This window comes from Pongo abelii, chromosome 12, assembly GCF_028885655.2.
Source record: "Pongo abelii isolate AG06213 chromosome 12, NHGRI_mPonAbe1-v2.0_pri, whole genome shotgun sequence".
Classification (NCBI taxonomy): domain Eukaryota; kingdom Metazoa; phylum Chordata; class Mammalia; order Primates; family Hominidae; genus Pongo; species Pongo abelii.
In genome coordinates this window covers 43,369,203-43,383,367 of record NC_071997.2, presented here as the reverse complement: position 1 = coordinate 43,383,367, position 14,165 = coordinate 43,369,203, and the positions used below count along the sequence as shown (strand labels likewise).

The 14,165-nt window shown below is 34.1% G+C and overlaps 1 protein-coding gene across 2 annotated transcripts in view; it reads right to left on the bottom strand.

Moving 5' to 3' along the window:
* The window catches only part of LOC129057523 (ankyrin repeat domain-containing protein 36A-like), a 68,656-nt gene that overhangs the window by 26,093 nt on the left and 28,398 nt on the right, over positions 1–14,165 (bottom strand). Inside the window, exons 11-18 of one of the 2 annotated variants that reach the window (XM_063713569.1) lie at positions 13,886–13,952; positions 11,269–11,329; positions 10,781–10,848; positions 7,275–7,314; positions 4,732–4,760; positions 4,574–4,646; positions 1,184–1,212; positions 1,022–1,094 (exon numbers count right to left, since the gene is read on the bottom strand). In XM_063713569.1, the coding sequence (XP_063569639.1) occupies positions 1,022–1,094; positions 1,184–1,212; positions 4,574–4,640 (169 nt within the window). In that variant the 5' untranslated portion in view covers positions 4,641–4,646; positions 4,732–4,760; positions 7,275–7,314; ... (1 more) ...; positions 11,269–11,329; positions 13,886–13,952. Of the gene's footprint in view, positions 1–1,021; positions 1,095–1,183; positions 1,213–4,573; positions 4,647–4,731; positions 6,372–7,274; positions 7,315–10,780; positions 10,849–11,268; positions 11,330–13,885; positions 13,953–14,165 lie in introns of those variants that run through there. The other variant, XM_054547437.1, reaches the window with a different exon arrangement.

The window sequence follows — 14,165 nt, the reverse complement described above, 5'->3', positions numbered from 1 at the left end:
AACACCGCATATTCTCACTCATAGGTGGGAATTGAACAATGAGAACACATGGACACAGGAAGGGGAACATCACACTTCGGGGACTGTTGTGGGGTGGGGGGAGGGGGGAGGGATAGCACTGGGTGATATACCTAATGCTAGATGACAAGTTAGTGTGTGCAGCGCACCAGCATGGCACATGTATACATATGTAACTAACCTGCACATTGCACACATGTACCATAAAACCTAAAGTATAATAATAATAATAATAATAATAAAAGAATCCAAAAAAAAAAACCTGCATGTTCTTCACATGTATCCCAGAACTTAAAGTATAATACAAAACAAACAAACCAACATTAATTCAGGTTGTTGGTTACCTGTAGGCAATGAATTGTAGTAGTATAAAAGATTCTAAGGCTAAAACAGCTCAGAATCATTGCTTTAAAACTCTGTAGCTTCCAGAGTCACTAAAAAATGACTAATGACTTTATTCATTTTCCAGAATCAGAGGTATCACACACACCCAAACTCACAAACGAAAGCACACAGGCACATACACATGCAGAAATTCAAGCTGGTAATCAGAGCATGTGATTGGGTGAAGATTCGAAGGTTCTCAGTGTGACAACACCGACATAAAGAAGTTGAAGTTCTAACACAATTGTGATGTCAGCAGGTATAGCTTTTCTCTAGGTAAAGGACGGTATTGCAACCAGAAATTGAAGCACTGAAAAATATTTATAGTTTCAAAATTCACCTCCTTGAACCCCTAACATGCATACAAATTCCACGTTGGGATCTTTATCACAACCTAAAAGGAAAAGCATCTGAGCTAGAGCTCACATTTTTAAAATTTCTTTTCCTTATTCTTCTAAATATCATTTTGTAAGCATAGACACTAACAACAGCATCAGTATCATTTAGATCAAATCCTTCTATTTCATTGGGGTAAAAGAAGTAAGAATCAGAAGACTATGAACATTTCCAATATATTCATGTCCTTCTTTCCAGATGAAATTTGTATTGGCAAATTTACCTTTTGCTGGAGGTGGTGAATCCTTCCTTCTTATGGCTACTTTTGAACTGGGATCTGCTTCTTTCAGGGTAAGCTGAATGGGTTTTACAACACAATGATTAATATATCATGTATATATCACAAAGTATTTTGTTAATTAAAGATGAAAATATATTTGTTTACCGTGGATAAAGAAGGTCGCTCAGAAGATTCTACAAAGCAAAAGGGACACATAATTAAGTACACGTAAATATGACACAGCCCACCATTCACTATGTAGTGTTTGTATCCAGCTGAAATCTTCATGCTTGGTCTTGAAACTGTTACCTATTAGGCTCTGGGTTGCTTTTGCTCTTGTTTTGGTTAGCATACAGACATGACAGGAATATACACATGGAAATCACAATATAGGTTTCATAAAACATGTAGTCCAGATTTCAAGAGAGAGATTAGGTTTCACATGACTACAACTAACACAGAAAAGTACTTCCACCAATGTGATCCTCTTAACTGAAGCCAAAAAACGTGATGTCAAATGAAAGGACCAAATAGGACCCCAGAGGATAAATGTCAAAGCCCATGGTAGAACGCTATGGTGTACCCTGAAGAAATCACCTAAGAACCATTTATACTATAATACTACAATAGTTCTCCTGTTCTTCATTTTGTCCTCTAACTTAAAAACTATCAATTTCATTAAAATGTATCATTCACTTCTGCTTGCAGGATGTATTCTCAGTTCATTAGTTCAGATATCTACATACAGAAGCATAGTTAACAAAAATATTCATGTTGTCCACAATGATACAGGCTTCTGGTGTTTTTCCATTTCCTGGATTCTCAACTTTAGCCCTCCTGCCATCTCTTCATTCACTTATGCAAAAAATGTATACATTCCACTCCAAATACCTAATGTGTAATTAGATTCCCATAAAACAAATCTAACCAAAATATTTGAAACATCAGAGGCTTTTTTCATGTTAATCACCTTTTATATATCAAAATATTTGCCATGATTATTGACAGTTACATTTTAACAAACCTGCACATTGTGCACATGTACCCTAAAACTTAAAGTATAATAATAATAAAATTAAAAAATAAATAAATAAATAATACTTAAGAAATACATTTCTTGATTGTCTTGCTTCCATAGTCAGTTTGACGTGCAGTGCATTGCATTTTGCTAACATGAAGCACCTGTCCTATTGTTGATGTGTGACCCCTACAGAGAGAAGAATTGAGTCCCTGTGGTTTACTCTCATTCTTCCACCTTCTGCTTCCAGTAAGCTCTGAAGCAACAATAATCGAATATTCTGTTTGAGTGCGAATATACCAGGTCCACATAAAGTGAGTTTTCTCAGGTTTCCTCATCAGAAACCCCCAAACACCTAGCCAGTTGCTATCTTTATTTACACCATCCCACCCCACTTGCACTCTTTTTTCTTGATAAATCTAATCTCACTATCTGGTCTTCATTCTTTGCCTTCCACATTTTGTTCTTCATTATTCTCACCACCCCTGTGATCAAACCAGTAAAATCTCATTTTTATAAATATGAAGATATGGTTTTCCTTTATTAGAATATAAAAGTTACAGAAAATGGACTAACTTGTAAAAATTCCTTCTTCACAATAGCAGCCCCACATCCTCCTCTCTCCCATAGACACACTGTTTCATAGTTTCTATTCACTCACATCATTTTCATTGAGTATCAACTCTCATTTTATCTTTATGGCTTCATTTTACATTGGGGTTATTATCAAAGACTCAGCAAACTATGTTACATATTTTCTCTACACGAGAGATTACTGAGCAGTAAAAAAGAATTTCTTTGGATATAAACACTTTTATGTACACAAACTTTTTGTGAAGCTAATTTATGGTTAAATACACATTACACCATTATGTGTTATGTGTTCCAGAGAAACAGGCTCTAAAATTTTATTAAACATATTTAATTTAAAAACTTCTGCAATTACAATGACATAGTCTCTGCTCAATGCAGCACCATCTTCAGAAATCACTTGTGAAGACTTGGGAAAATGTCAGTCATTTACGTGAAAAATGAGAGCATTAAGTGACAACACTGCTTGCTGGTATAAATAAGACAAGGCTAGATCCTTACCAGATTCAAAGAGATCAGAGTGCCATGAGACAGAAACAAATATATAAAACAGAAAGATTTTCATTTCTACCAAAAATTCATGTATTTAAAGTTTTCAGAAAAGGACAAAATACAAGAAAACACAGCGGTGAGGCGTTATAGAGCATTTCTTCATCTGGAGACTATTTATCATTTGACATCTGGAAACCCTTTATAAGGCCCAACAAAGGGGTTCTAAACTGTGATTTGATCATTCCTGGAGTTCAACATCTATGTAAGGAAGCCAAGGTACCAAATGATACTTTGGCCATTTCTCCTGTCCAACGTCATTCTCTGAAAAGCATACACTGGAGTTTTTCAGAGTCATAACATGATGGAAAAACATGGCTCTAAGGGGTAATGAATGTAGTCAATACAGCTATGGCAGTGTATATAGCTATACTCAGGGTATCTGAAATACTTCTATTTAATTTCTTACATAGTACAAATCAATAAAGGCAACTACATAAGCAAATCAATGTTGGTATGTCATCATATTTATGTTCATTTTGTATCAGCATGAAGAGACTTTAATTAATTGTGGTGTAGTCATAAAATGGCATACCACAAGACCATACAACAAATCAAAGATGACCAAATTGTGTCAACCTGGATAGATCTGAAATATATACCACTGATTAGAGAAGCCGAGTTGCAGCTATTATGTATGCTGTGTGAAATCATATAGAAGACTTGATACTTGGAAACAGATTCTACATATTACCTATGAAAGTGCAAGTATCTTGTAAAGTATTTTTAATGTGCATTGCAGTGATTTAAAAGTAAAAAACGTTAATTCAGGCTGTTGGTTACCTGTAGGCAATAAATTGTAGTAGAAGAAAATATTCTAAGGCCAAAACAGCTCAGAATCATTGTTTCAAAACACTGTATCTACCAAAGAGTTACAAAAGAATGGTTAATCACTTTATTCATTTTTAATCAGAGATACACATACACATGCAGAAACTCAATCTGGTAATCAGAAGATGTGATTAAGTAAAGATTCTCAATGTAACAATACTGACATAAAGGAGTTGAAGTTCTAAAACGATTATAACGTCAGCAGGTATAGCTTTTCTCTAGATGAAGAAGAGAGAAGAGTATTGCACTCAATTTTGAAGCACTGAAAATATTTAGTGTCAAAATACACCTCCTCAAATCCCTAACATGCACAGGAATTCAAAACTGGGATCTTTAGATGATGACAACTTTAAAGGAAAAGCATTTGGGCTAGAGCTCACGGTGTAAAATGTCTGCCTTATGCCTTAAATATCATTTTATAAACAAAGATATTAACGAGACCATCAGCATATTTACATCAAATCCTTCCATCTCATTTGGAAAAAAAGTGGGAATCAAAAAACTATGAGCATTTTCAATATTTTCACCTATATTTTCTAGAATGAAATTTGTAGTGGCAAATTTACCTTCACTGGAAGTTAGTGAATCCATACTTCCTAAGAATCTAGTTGAAATGTCATCTCTGTCGTTCATCCTATGCTGAATGGGTTTGACAACATAATGATTAACATATCATGTATATATCACAGAGCATTTTGTTAATAATTAAAGAAAATATGTTTACCGTGAATAAAGGCGGTTGCTCAGGAGACACTACAAAGCAAAAGGAACACATAATTGACTACAGGTAAATATGACACAGCCTACCATCAAATCATGCAGTGTTTGTATCCAGCTGAAATCTTCGTGCTTGCCCTTGAAATTGTTACCCATGAGGCTTTGGGTTGCTTTGCTCTTGTTTTGGTTAGCACACAAACATGACAGGAATATACACATGAAAAATCACAATATACATTCTATAAAACATGCAGTCCAGATTGCAAGGGTGAGATTAGGTTTCACGTGACTACAAGTAACATAGAAAAGTATTTCTACCAATGTGAATCTGCTGGATGAAGCCAAAAAAAGTGACGTCAAATGAGAGAACCAAATGGGACCCCAGAAGAATAAATGTTAGAAACTATGAAGTTGCAATGAGAGTGCATGAAAATGTATCATTCGCGGCCGGGCGCGGTGGCTCACGCCTGTAATGCCAACACTTTGGGAGGCCGAGGCGGGCAGATCACGAAGTCAGGAGATCGAGACCATCCTGGCTAACATGGTGAAACCCCGTCTCTACTAAAAATGCAAAAAATTAGCCGGGTGTGGCGGCAGGCGCCTGTAGTCCCAGCTACTCGGGAGGCTGAGGCAGGAGAATGGCGTGAACCCGGGAGGCGGAGTTCGTAGTGAGCCAAGATCGCGCCACTGCACTCAAGCCTGGGTGACAGCGCGAGAATCCATCTCAACAAAGAAAAAAAAAAGAAAAGAAAATGTATTATTCACTTCTGCTGGCAGGAAGTGCTCTCAATCATTAGTTTAGATATCTACTTGGAGAAATATCATTTCTAAAAATACTCATGTTATCCACAGTCATGAAGACTTCTGATATTTTCAACTTCTGGATTCTCAACTTTCGTTCTCTTGCCATCTTTTCATTCACTTATGCAAAAAATGTATGCATTACACATCAAGTAACTAATGAGTACTCAGATTTTCATTTATAAAATGTAACCAAAAATCTCTGAATCACCACTGACTTTTTTTCATAATAATCAACTTTTTTTTTTTTTTTTTTTTTTGACATGGAGTCTTGCTCTGTTGCCTAGGCTGGAGTGCAAGTGGCACAATCTCGGCTCACAGCAACCTCTGCCGCCTGGGTTCAAGTGATTCTCCCACCTCAGGCTCCCTAGTAGTTGGGACACATGCCACCACGCCTGGCCAATTTTTTGTATGTTTAGTAGAGATGGCATTTCACCATGTTAGCCAGGATGGTCTCCATCTCCTGACCTCGTGATCCTCCCGCCTCAGCCTCCCAAAGTGCTGGGATTACAGCTGTGAGCCACTGCACCCGGCTTAATCATCTTTTACATATCAAAATCTTTGCCATGATTATGGACAGTTACACTTTTGGTACTCAAGAAATAAATTTCTCGTTTGTTTTTTTCTAAAGTCAGTTTGATATGCTATAGCATAGCAGCCTCTAAGATACTTTTATACAATGGCTATTTCATCAAAAACAGCATTGTTTTTAAAGAAAACCGCCAATGTTTTGATATCCAAGTGCATCACAGTTCACTAACAAACATGAATGAAGCACATATCATTGATGTGTAACCCCTACAGAGAGAATAAATGAGTTCCTGTGGTTTCCTGTGGTTCTTCTACCCTCTGCTTCCAGTAAGCTCCAAAGCAGCAATAATTTAATCTTCTCTTTGAGTGGGAATATACTGAGTCTACATAAAGTGAGTTCCCTCAGGTTTCCTCATCAGAAACGTCCAAATTACCTAGCCAGCTGCTTTCTTAATTGACACCATCCCGCCTCACATTTTTTTTGTAAATCTGACGTCCATTTCTCAACAACGAATATTATATTTTGATCTACAAGTTTAAATGTTCACCAAAGTTTTAAGAAAAAATATGTTTAAATTAAATTATATTTACTATTAAAAATTAATAAATTATACTTATAATTTAAATAAAATTAGGCTTATAATTTAATGTAATTTAACAATTAATTTAATTTCAAATTTATTTTAAATTATATTTAAATTACTTATATTTATTTTCAAAAATTTTATTAAAGCATAGAAAATTATTCAGCTATATTCACTACCTCACCACCTTTTTTTTATTATTATTATTATTATACTTTATGTTTTATGGTACATGTGTGCAATGTGCAGGTAAGTTACATATGTATACATGTGCCATGCTGGTGCACTGCACCCACTAACTCGTCATCTAGCATTAGGTATATCTCCCAATGCTATCCCTCCCCCCTCCCCCCACCCGACAACAGTCCCCGAAGTGTGATGTTCCCCTTCCTGTGTCCATGTGTTCTCATTGTTCAATTCCCACCTATGAGTGAGAATATGTGGTGTTTGGTTTTTTGTTCTTGCGATAGTTTACTGAGAATGATGATTTCCAATTTCATCCATGTCCCTACAAAGGACATGAACTCATCATTTTTTATGGCTGCATAGTATTCCATGGTGTATATGTGTACACAAAAAATAGCATTATCATTATTTGATTGCTCTCATGGAGCACTTTTTATAACACCAATACCATTTGCTGTTTGTCCAGTTGCTGGTAGTGCTTTTCCTTCCTATTTAAAAAAAAAAAAAGAAATCTTCAGAAAATGTTTTATTTACTACTCAATCAGTCAGTAATTCAAGAAATATTTTCTGTGTCTATAAATTCATAAGGTCTATCCTGGAAAATCTGATAATATGAATAAAATACTAATTTTATTTATTTATAAAGTGAAAAAAGAAATTTATAAAAACAAACAAAAGCAGAAAGACACAACTCATTATTTCTGCAATTCAAGTCAATAAAATACAGTGACAGCACACAGGCAATAACAATTATTTCTACTTGGGAAGCTTCTGAGACACTGCAAATTTAGGGTTCTATTTTTAAAACAGACAAGTGAAGAGTAAGAGTGTGAAGTGTTTCTAGTGAGGGCAGCATGTGCAAAAAAATAAAGCATGAAACAGCATAGCCAATAAGAAATACCACAATAACGTGGTAAAACTTGGGGGACACAGACAGAGAAAGCGGGGTGGAGAGATAAAATGGGAGAAACAGGCCAAACCGCAAAATAAGCGTTATGCTATAATGTAAATGTTTCCTTCATGTAATGAGGATCCAGCCATAAGCAGATGAGTTAGATCAAAGTAAGCATGTTCAAGAAAGGTCACCCTGAAAGACATATATACATAGATAAACATGGGGAGAAGAGAGAAACAAAAACGAACATTCCGAAAGTATAGGGCAGACAGTGTATTACAGTAATAAGATATGAGAAATGGTTAAAGGTAGAAAATACAAAATTTGGTGAGTCACTGGATTGGCAATGTGAGGGAAACCTGGAGTGCAGTTTTTCTGCTTCAATGTTTCATTCTACTTTCTTGGTGTTATTTAGTATAATTGGGAAGCCAGATGACAGAGTAGATTACAAAGAGGAAAGAATCTGGAAGGCAGTTTGAGACCTATCAAATTTGAGGCACAAAGGGGACTTAGAAGAAGAAGAAGAAGGGTAAATACATTTGGAGTAGAAATAGATGACCTTACTCAAAAAAACCATATGTTGTTGAGAAGGTCAACATTTGTAAAATATACTAAACTGATAGGATTCAATAATTTAAACCTATGAAGAACTCTGAAGTTTTGAAAATAAAAAGAAAACAAAACATGAGACTCAAAATTTCAATTATATATTTCTATACTGGATTAAAAGATATAAAATATATTTTCTTACTGTATGCAGATATTTATTTCTGGAATATTATGGTCATCTGCATTTTTGAACTTAATGAAAACAGTTATCTAAACCAGTAATTCAAGGTATCCTAAGAAAGCTCATTTTTAAAAAATCATGTTAAAAGTTTTTAACTTGTAGAAATGTTTATTCTATTATAGAATTATGAGGCATTTTAAGTACTACTAAAATATAAGAGAGAAACGTAAAACCTTATTTTAAAGTTCATATGGTTTTCTGATTCTCCTGTAAATGATATACTAATAGCTCTAATTGCCTACTTATGCCATAAAGATGATAGTTAAAAATCAGAGAAAGGATCAAGTAAAATAATCATATGACTATGCAAACTGAAGATTTACATGTCTTCAAGTACACTATGCCTGTCAATCAGGACCCAATACTCACATGAAGAGAGAAGAAATTTATTTTAAAAATCAAGTCAAAAGGATTCCTGAGTTTTAGAGCTGAATAAATTTATGTGCAAGGTATAACAACTATAAATACTAAAGTTAATAATGCTTCCACAGAATAATACACGTAGATGAAATGCGTGTAATTAAGAATCAATAAATAATGCTTCCAACTGTAGGAGATAGTTTTAAAAGTAAAAAGTAATATTCCAGAGATAATTCTGCGTACTTTGTTGGCAATATTTCTTTCCTTATGATTCTATAAAAATAGGTACTTTGATTAGAAAACAATCATGAGTGTTAATTGCATTCATCACATGTGTGTTCTTAAGTACAGATGTTATCAGCACAAGGTAAGTCAGACTAGCTCCAGAAACAAGTAATAATTTATTTCTTTAAGAGGGTTCCAGGTTAAAAATATATTTTTTCTCATTCAATGAATATAAATTAAAAACCTCCTTTAAAATTAACCAGAAATGGCCGGGTGTGGTGGCTCACGCCTGTAATCCCACCACTTTGGGAGGCCGAGGCCGGCAGACCACGAGGTCAGGAGATCGAGACCATCCTGGCTAACACGGTGAAACCCCGTCTCTACTAAAAATACAAAAAAAACTTAGCCAGGGGTAATGGCGGGCGCCTATAGTTCCAGCTACTCGCGAGGCTGAGGCAGGAGAATGGCGTGAACCCGGAAGGTGGAGCTTGCAGTGAGCCGAGATCGCCCACTGCCCTCCAGCCTGGGCGACAGAGCGAGATTCCGTCTCAAAAAAAAAAAAAAATTAACCAGAAATTTTAATTTTTATTAATTTTTATTTTGTATTATTTAATTGCTTATTTATTTTCTCTCTTATTATCAAAAAAAGGCTAAAACAGATGCCAAAATTCTGTAAAAGTGAAATAAATTAGTTAAGCAACTTAGGAATATACCAAATATTACTTTAAAAACCTTTTAACAAGAGTCAAAAATTAATGATTCATTCAAAATCTGATATAGCCTAAAACAGATTTTACTTTGCATTATCTATGAACACAGCATTTACTAGATAAAATATAAGACATCACTTTACTGAAATTTAAGAAAGTGAGGATTAAATTTTCTTTCCATTTAGAATTTTTAAATTAATAAATAGTTGCATATATTTTCAGTGTACATGTGATGACTTGATCCATCTATGTAATCTAATGAGAGTAACAGAGATACACATTACCTTAAATATGTATGTTTTATTTAAACTAGAAATATTCAAGTTATTCTCTTCTGGCTATTTTTAAAGGTAAAACAGAATGTTAAATATAGTCACCCATAAATTTTCTTTCAATCCTTTATTAAAATCACCTGTAAGTCACTCAGAAGAATTTGAGCATTTTTTTAATTACTTGGCTTTCTTTTCTTAATCTGTATTTAAAATAATTCTATAATATGGAGACATTCTACTCTCATTTAAATTCACCGTTTTTGAGGTGTTTTATACTAATCTTTGTCATCTTGACACTCCTATTCAACCTCTGTGTTCTTACTTCTTTCCCCTCCTCACCTTTGTATTTGTATTTGTGGAGCTGTTCTTTCAGGTTGCTTTCTACTTCTTTCCTTCCCTAATGGCAAACCTAAGAATCATTTACTCCCACCACCTTCTAGGAATCCTAGTCCCATGCATATATTTCCCTTGTTTTTACACTTCTTTTCTGTTATTATCTTGAGAACTTCCATTCCTTTATAGGATCCTTGTCATCATTATAAAGACAGGGAGATGGCAATGAATAAAGCATGGGAAAAATATTTTCCAAATAAAACAATTTACCCTCGTAAAATTAGAGATCATTAACAGATAAGAGTGAGTTGGTGAACAGGACCGGACTCTGATTATTCTATGTTGGCTTTGAACCACATCTTCATTTACCTTATCAACATTTTGGTCTTCAAACAAGGTTCCATTTTCTGCTTTTTCAATGCCACATGCAGCATCTACTACAGTAAAAACAAAGTCAGGAGTAGATGAAATGCGTGTAATTAAGAATCAATAAATAAGAACCAGTTGTGGGGACTCACAACTTTAATCCCAGCACTTTGGGAGGCCGACACAGGCAGATCGTATGACGTCAGGCATTCAAGACCAGCCTGGCCAACATGGTGAAACCCCATCTCTACTAAAAATAAAAAAAAAGCCAGGTGTGGTGGTGCACACCTGTAATCCCAGCTACTCGGGAGGCTGAGGCAGGAGAATCACTTGAACCCAGGAGGTGGAAGTTGCAGTGAGCCAAGATCACACCACTGCACTCCAGCCTGGGCAACAGTGAGTAACACTTTGTCTACAAAAAATAAGAAAGAAAAAGAAAAAAAAAAGAAGCATCAGTAGATAATACAACAGTCAGGTTTCAAATGGCTTACAATTTTCTGCAGATTGTTGAGAAGTAGTCCTTCTGTTTGTAAAGTATGGTTCTGAAATATTCTAGAAGAAAGACACAATAGGTTTAAGAATAACATGCAGCAAGTTAAAATAATGATAATTGCCACCATTACTACATGACCTAACACAAAAAGGGTAGACGTTGAAGTCACTCATATGTAGATTCAAACCTCAAGTCTGCCATTTACTTATCTACATATTCACATGGGGTGATGGTTATGATTGGTGATACAGATATTCCCAAATATTACTCCTTTCAACCCCAGTTGATTATTATACAAATACTATGATATCCATTAGTTTCTTTTATTAACCACAACAAACTAGGACAAAAATTTACTCATATATAATTTAGAGTATTACTGAATAAAACTAACAAGAAAAAAAGTAAATTAATCCCATTATTTTTCAAAATAGGTATGCATGATATATATTTGTCTGAATTGCATTTTGTGGGAAAAAATCTGAGAATGTAGTTTTTAGTAGCACTATATTTAAATGGGTTGGCATCAGAAACAGTACAAGTTGCTTCCATTCTGTGTGTCAAAAGCTAAAAACAAATTATTGTATAACTTCAGCTCCTTCCAAAATAGACAGAACAAGGCAACCATCCACCTTATGGAGTAATGATTGATGAACGAAGTCCACACATAGCTACTAAATAGAAAGCTGAAACTAAGTATCCTGACAATAGAAACAGAGGTGAAATGAAAGAATAGACACTAAAGACATGTGGTCTGCAAGGAAAAAGTTAGACTGAGGTAAATCATTTTTAAACAAAGGGGAAGGAGGGAGAAACAAACAAAAAAAGAGACATGACCAGTCAATCAAATATGAGCTTAAAAGAAAAGCTTGTGTTCATAATATATGCCTAATAATACTGGTTAGCATTTACTCAACAATTTGTTTTGTGTAAATACTTATGTAATAAAGAGTTTAATTTGTTTACTATAAAATAACACATCCCAAGAGTTAAACATGATCATTCACCTGAAAGCTGAAACATTCTTACTACAGAGACAGAGAGAGAGAGAGAGAGAGAGAAAGAGACAGGAAAAAAAAAACAATAAAATTCCAGCAACTTAACACCTCGAGAAAGAATTTTTATTCAGAATTCAAAAGAGTGATGTATGTCCTGAAAAATATGTATTTAATAGAACATGGTTGGGGATTTAAAAATTTAAGAAAATTTAATATAAAATCCTAATCTAAGCTTCCAGTTGGAAGATATTAGAAAACACACTGTATCCACCTTTCCTATTTCCTTTCCATATTTTCCAATTTTCATTTTCTTCTATATGACATATTTTCTCAACATAACTCACCTCAAATTATACATTCTCAACACTAGAAGAAAAGATAAATTCAAAACATTCAAGATATTTAATAGATTTAATTATTAGATATCTTATGCATAATATGTTACCTGTAACATTCCATTAAAAAAAAAAAAAGCCCATTTGCCTGTTTGCTGATTCACATTAAAAACTATTAAAATGTTTCTTACATGCAAGACCTTATTCTGGGTACTCCGGAATACATACAAATAGGTTTTCTAGTTTCAAGTGGCTCATAGTAATGCAGGAGCTTTACAATTATTTTTTCAATAACTTAGCACAAAAGCCTCTGACATTTAAAATTTAGAATGAGATACAAAGACCCTGAGTGGATTTTTTTTAATTACAATGCACAAACCTTGTGAAATTAAAGTCTGACCTTAGGAAAATGAAGAGTCTCTGCTTATCAAACAGGTTGTTATTTTAAACAAAATGCATATTCTTCAATTAGATAAAGAGTTTAAAGTATACGCTTAATAAAAAAGACTTGGAAAACACAATGTAAACCCTCTCTAATACAGATTTGAGAACAGAATTTAAATTTCTAATCTTCCACAACTTGTTTAAATTAGAGATAAGGTCTTGCTATATCGCCAAGGTTGGTCTTAAACTCCTGGGCTCAAGAAATTCTCCTGGCTTGATCTCTTGAATAGGTGGGACTACACGGACATGATACCATGTCTAGTTAAATTTCCACAATTTCTAATATTATTTTACTCTAATTATATAGAGCCAAGAATAAAAATAAATAAATAGCTTTCTGCAAAAATACTGTATGATGTCAAAATAGGTGTACAAGAAATAAAAAGAAACTAGATGCTATGTGTAACAGGGTGATTCCATGATTCCCATAATAAGTCATCTGATGTAACAAAGATTCATTTAAACAGAGGTGTTATTAGTCATACTCATATGATATACAACTCAAAGTAAAAACACTTACTCAGATAAGCCTAGACCAAAATTTGTATCTCCTCTAGTGGGAAAGCGTTCCCAAACAACATTTTTCTGTCACTATGTATTTTCCACCAATTTTTTTTTCAGGTCACACCTCTCAAAGTATTTATCAACTATTTCTTATTTGCCAAAGTAAAAAAAATTAAAATTAACCCCTCCTATTTCTTTAAAATGGTTATCTCTAATAAAAGTTTTATACTAACATAAAACAATGATATGTAGACAACTGCTAAGTTTTAGAAGAAAATAATATAAAAAATGAGATTCAGAGTGAGAAAATTAATTTCACAAGAGAGTACTCTACCTCAGATTCCAAAGCAAACTCATCCTTTGTCACAGGCTGTGCAACCCTATCCAGTAAGTAAAGACACCTACAGAGCAAAAAGATACAACAAAAATGAGCACACTCATTTCTTAAAAGAAAATAAAAAGTGTCAGTCTATACATGCATGTCCCGTCCAAAAAAAATGGTAAAACAAAGTCTGAGGAAGGTCAGTTATCCTTATATTAAAGAATATTTCTGGTATAATTAAGATATGGCTTCCATTATAGAAAACATTTCAGTTACCTATTTCTGCTGCCAC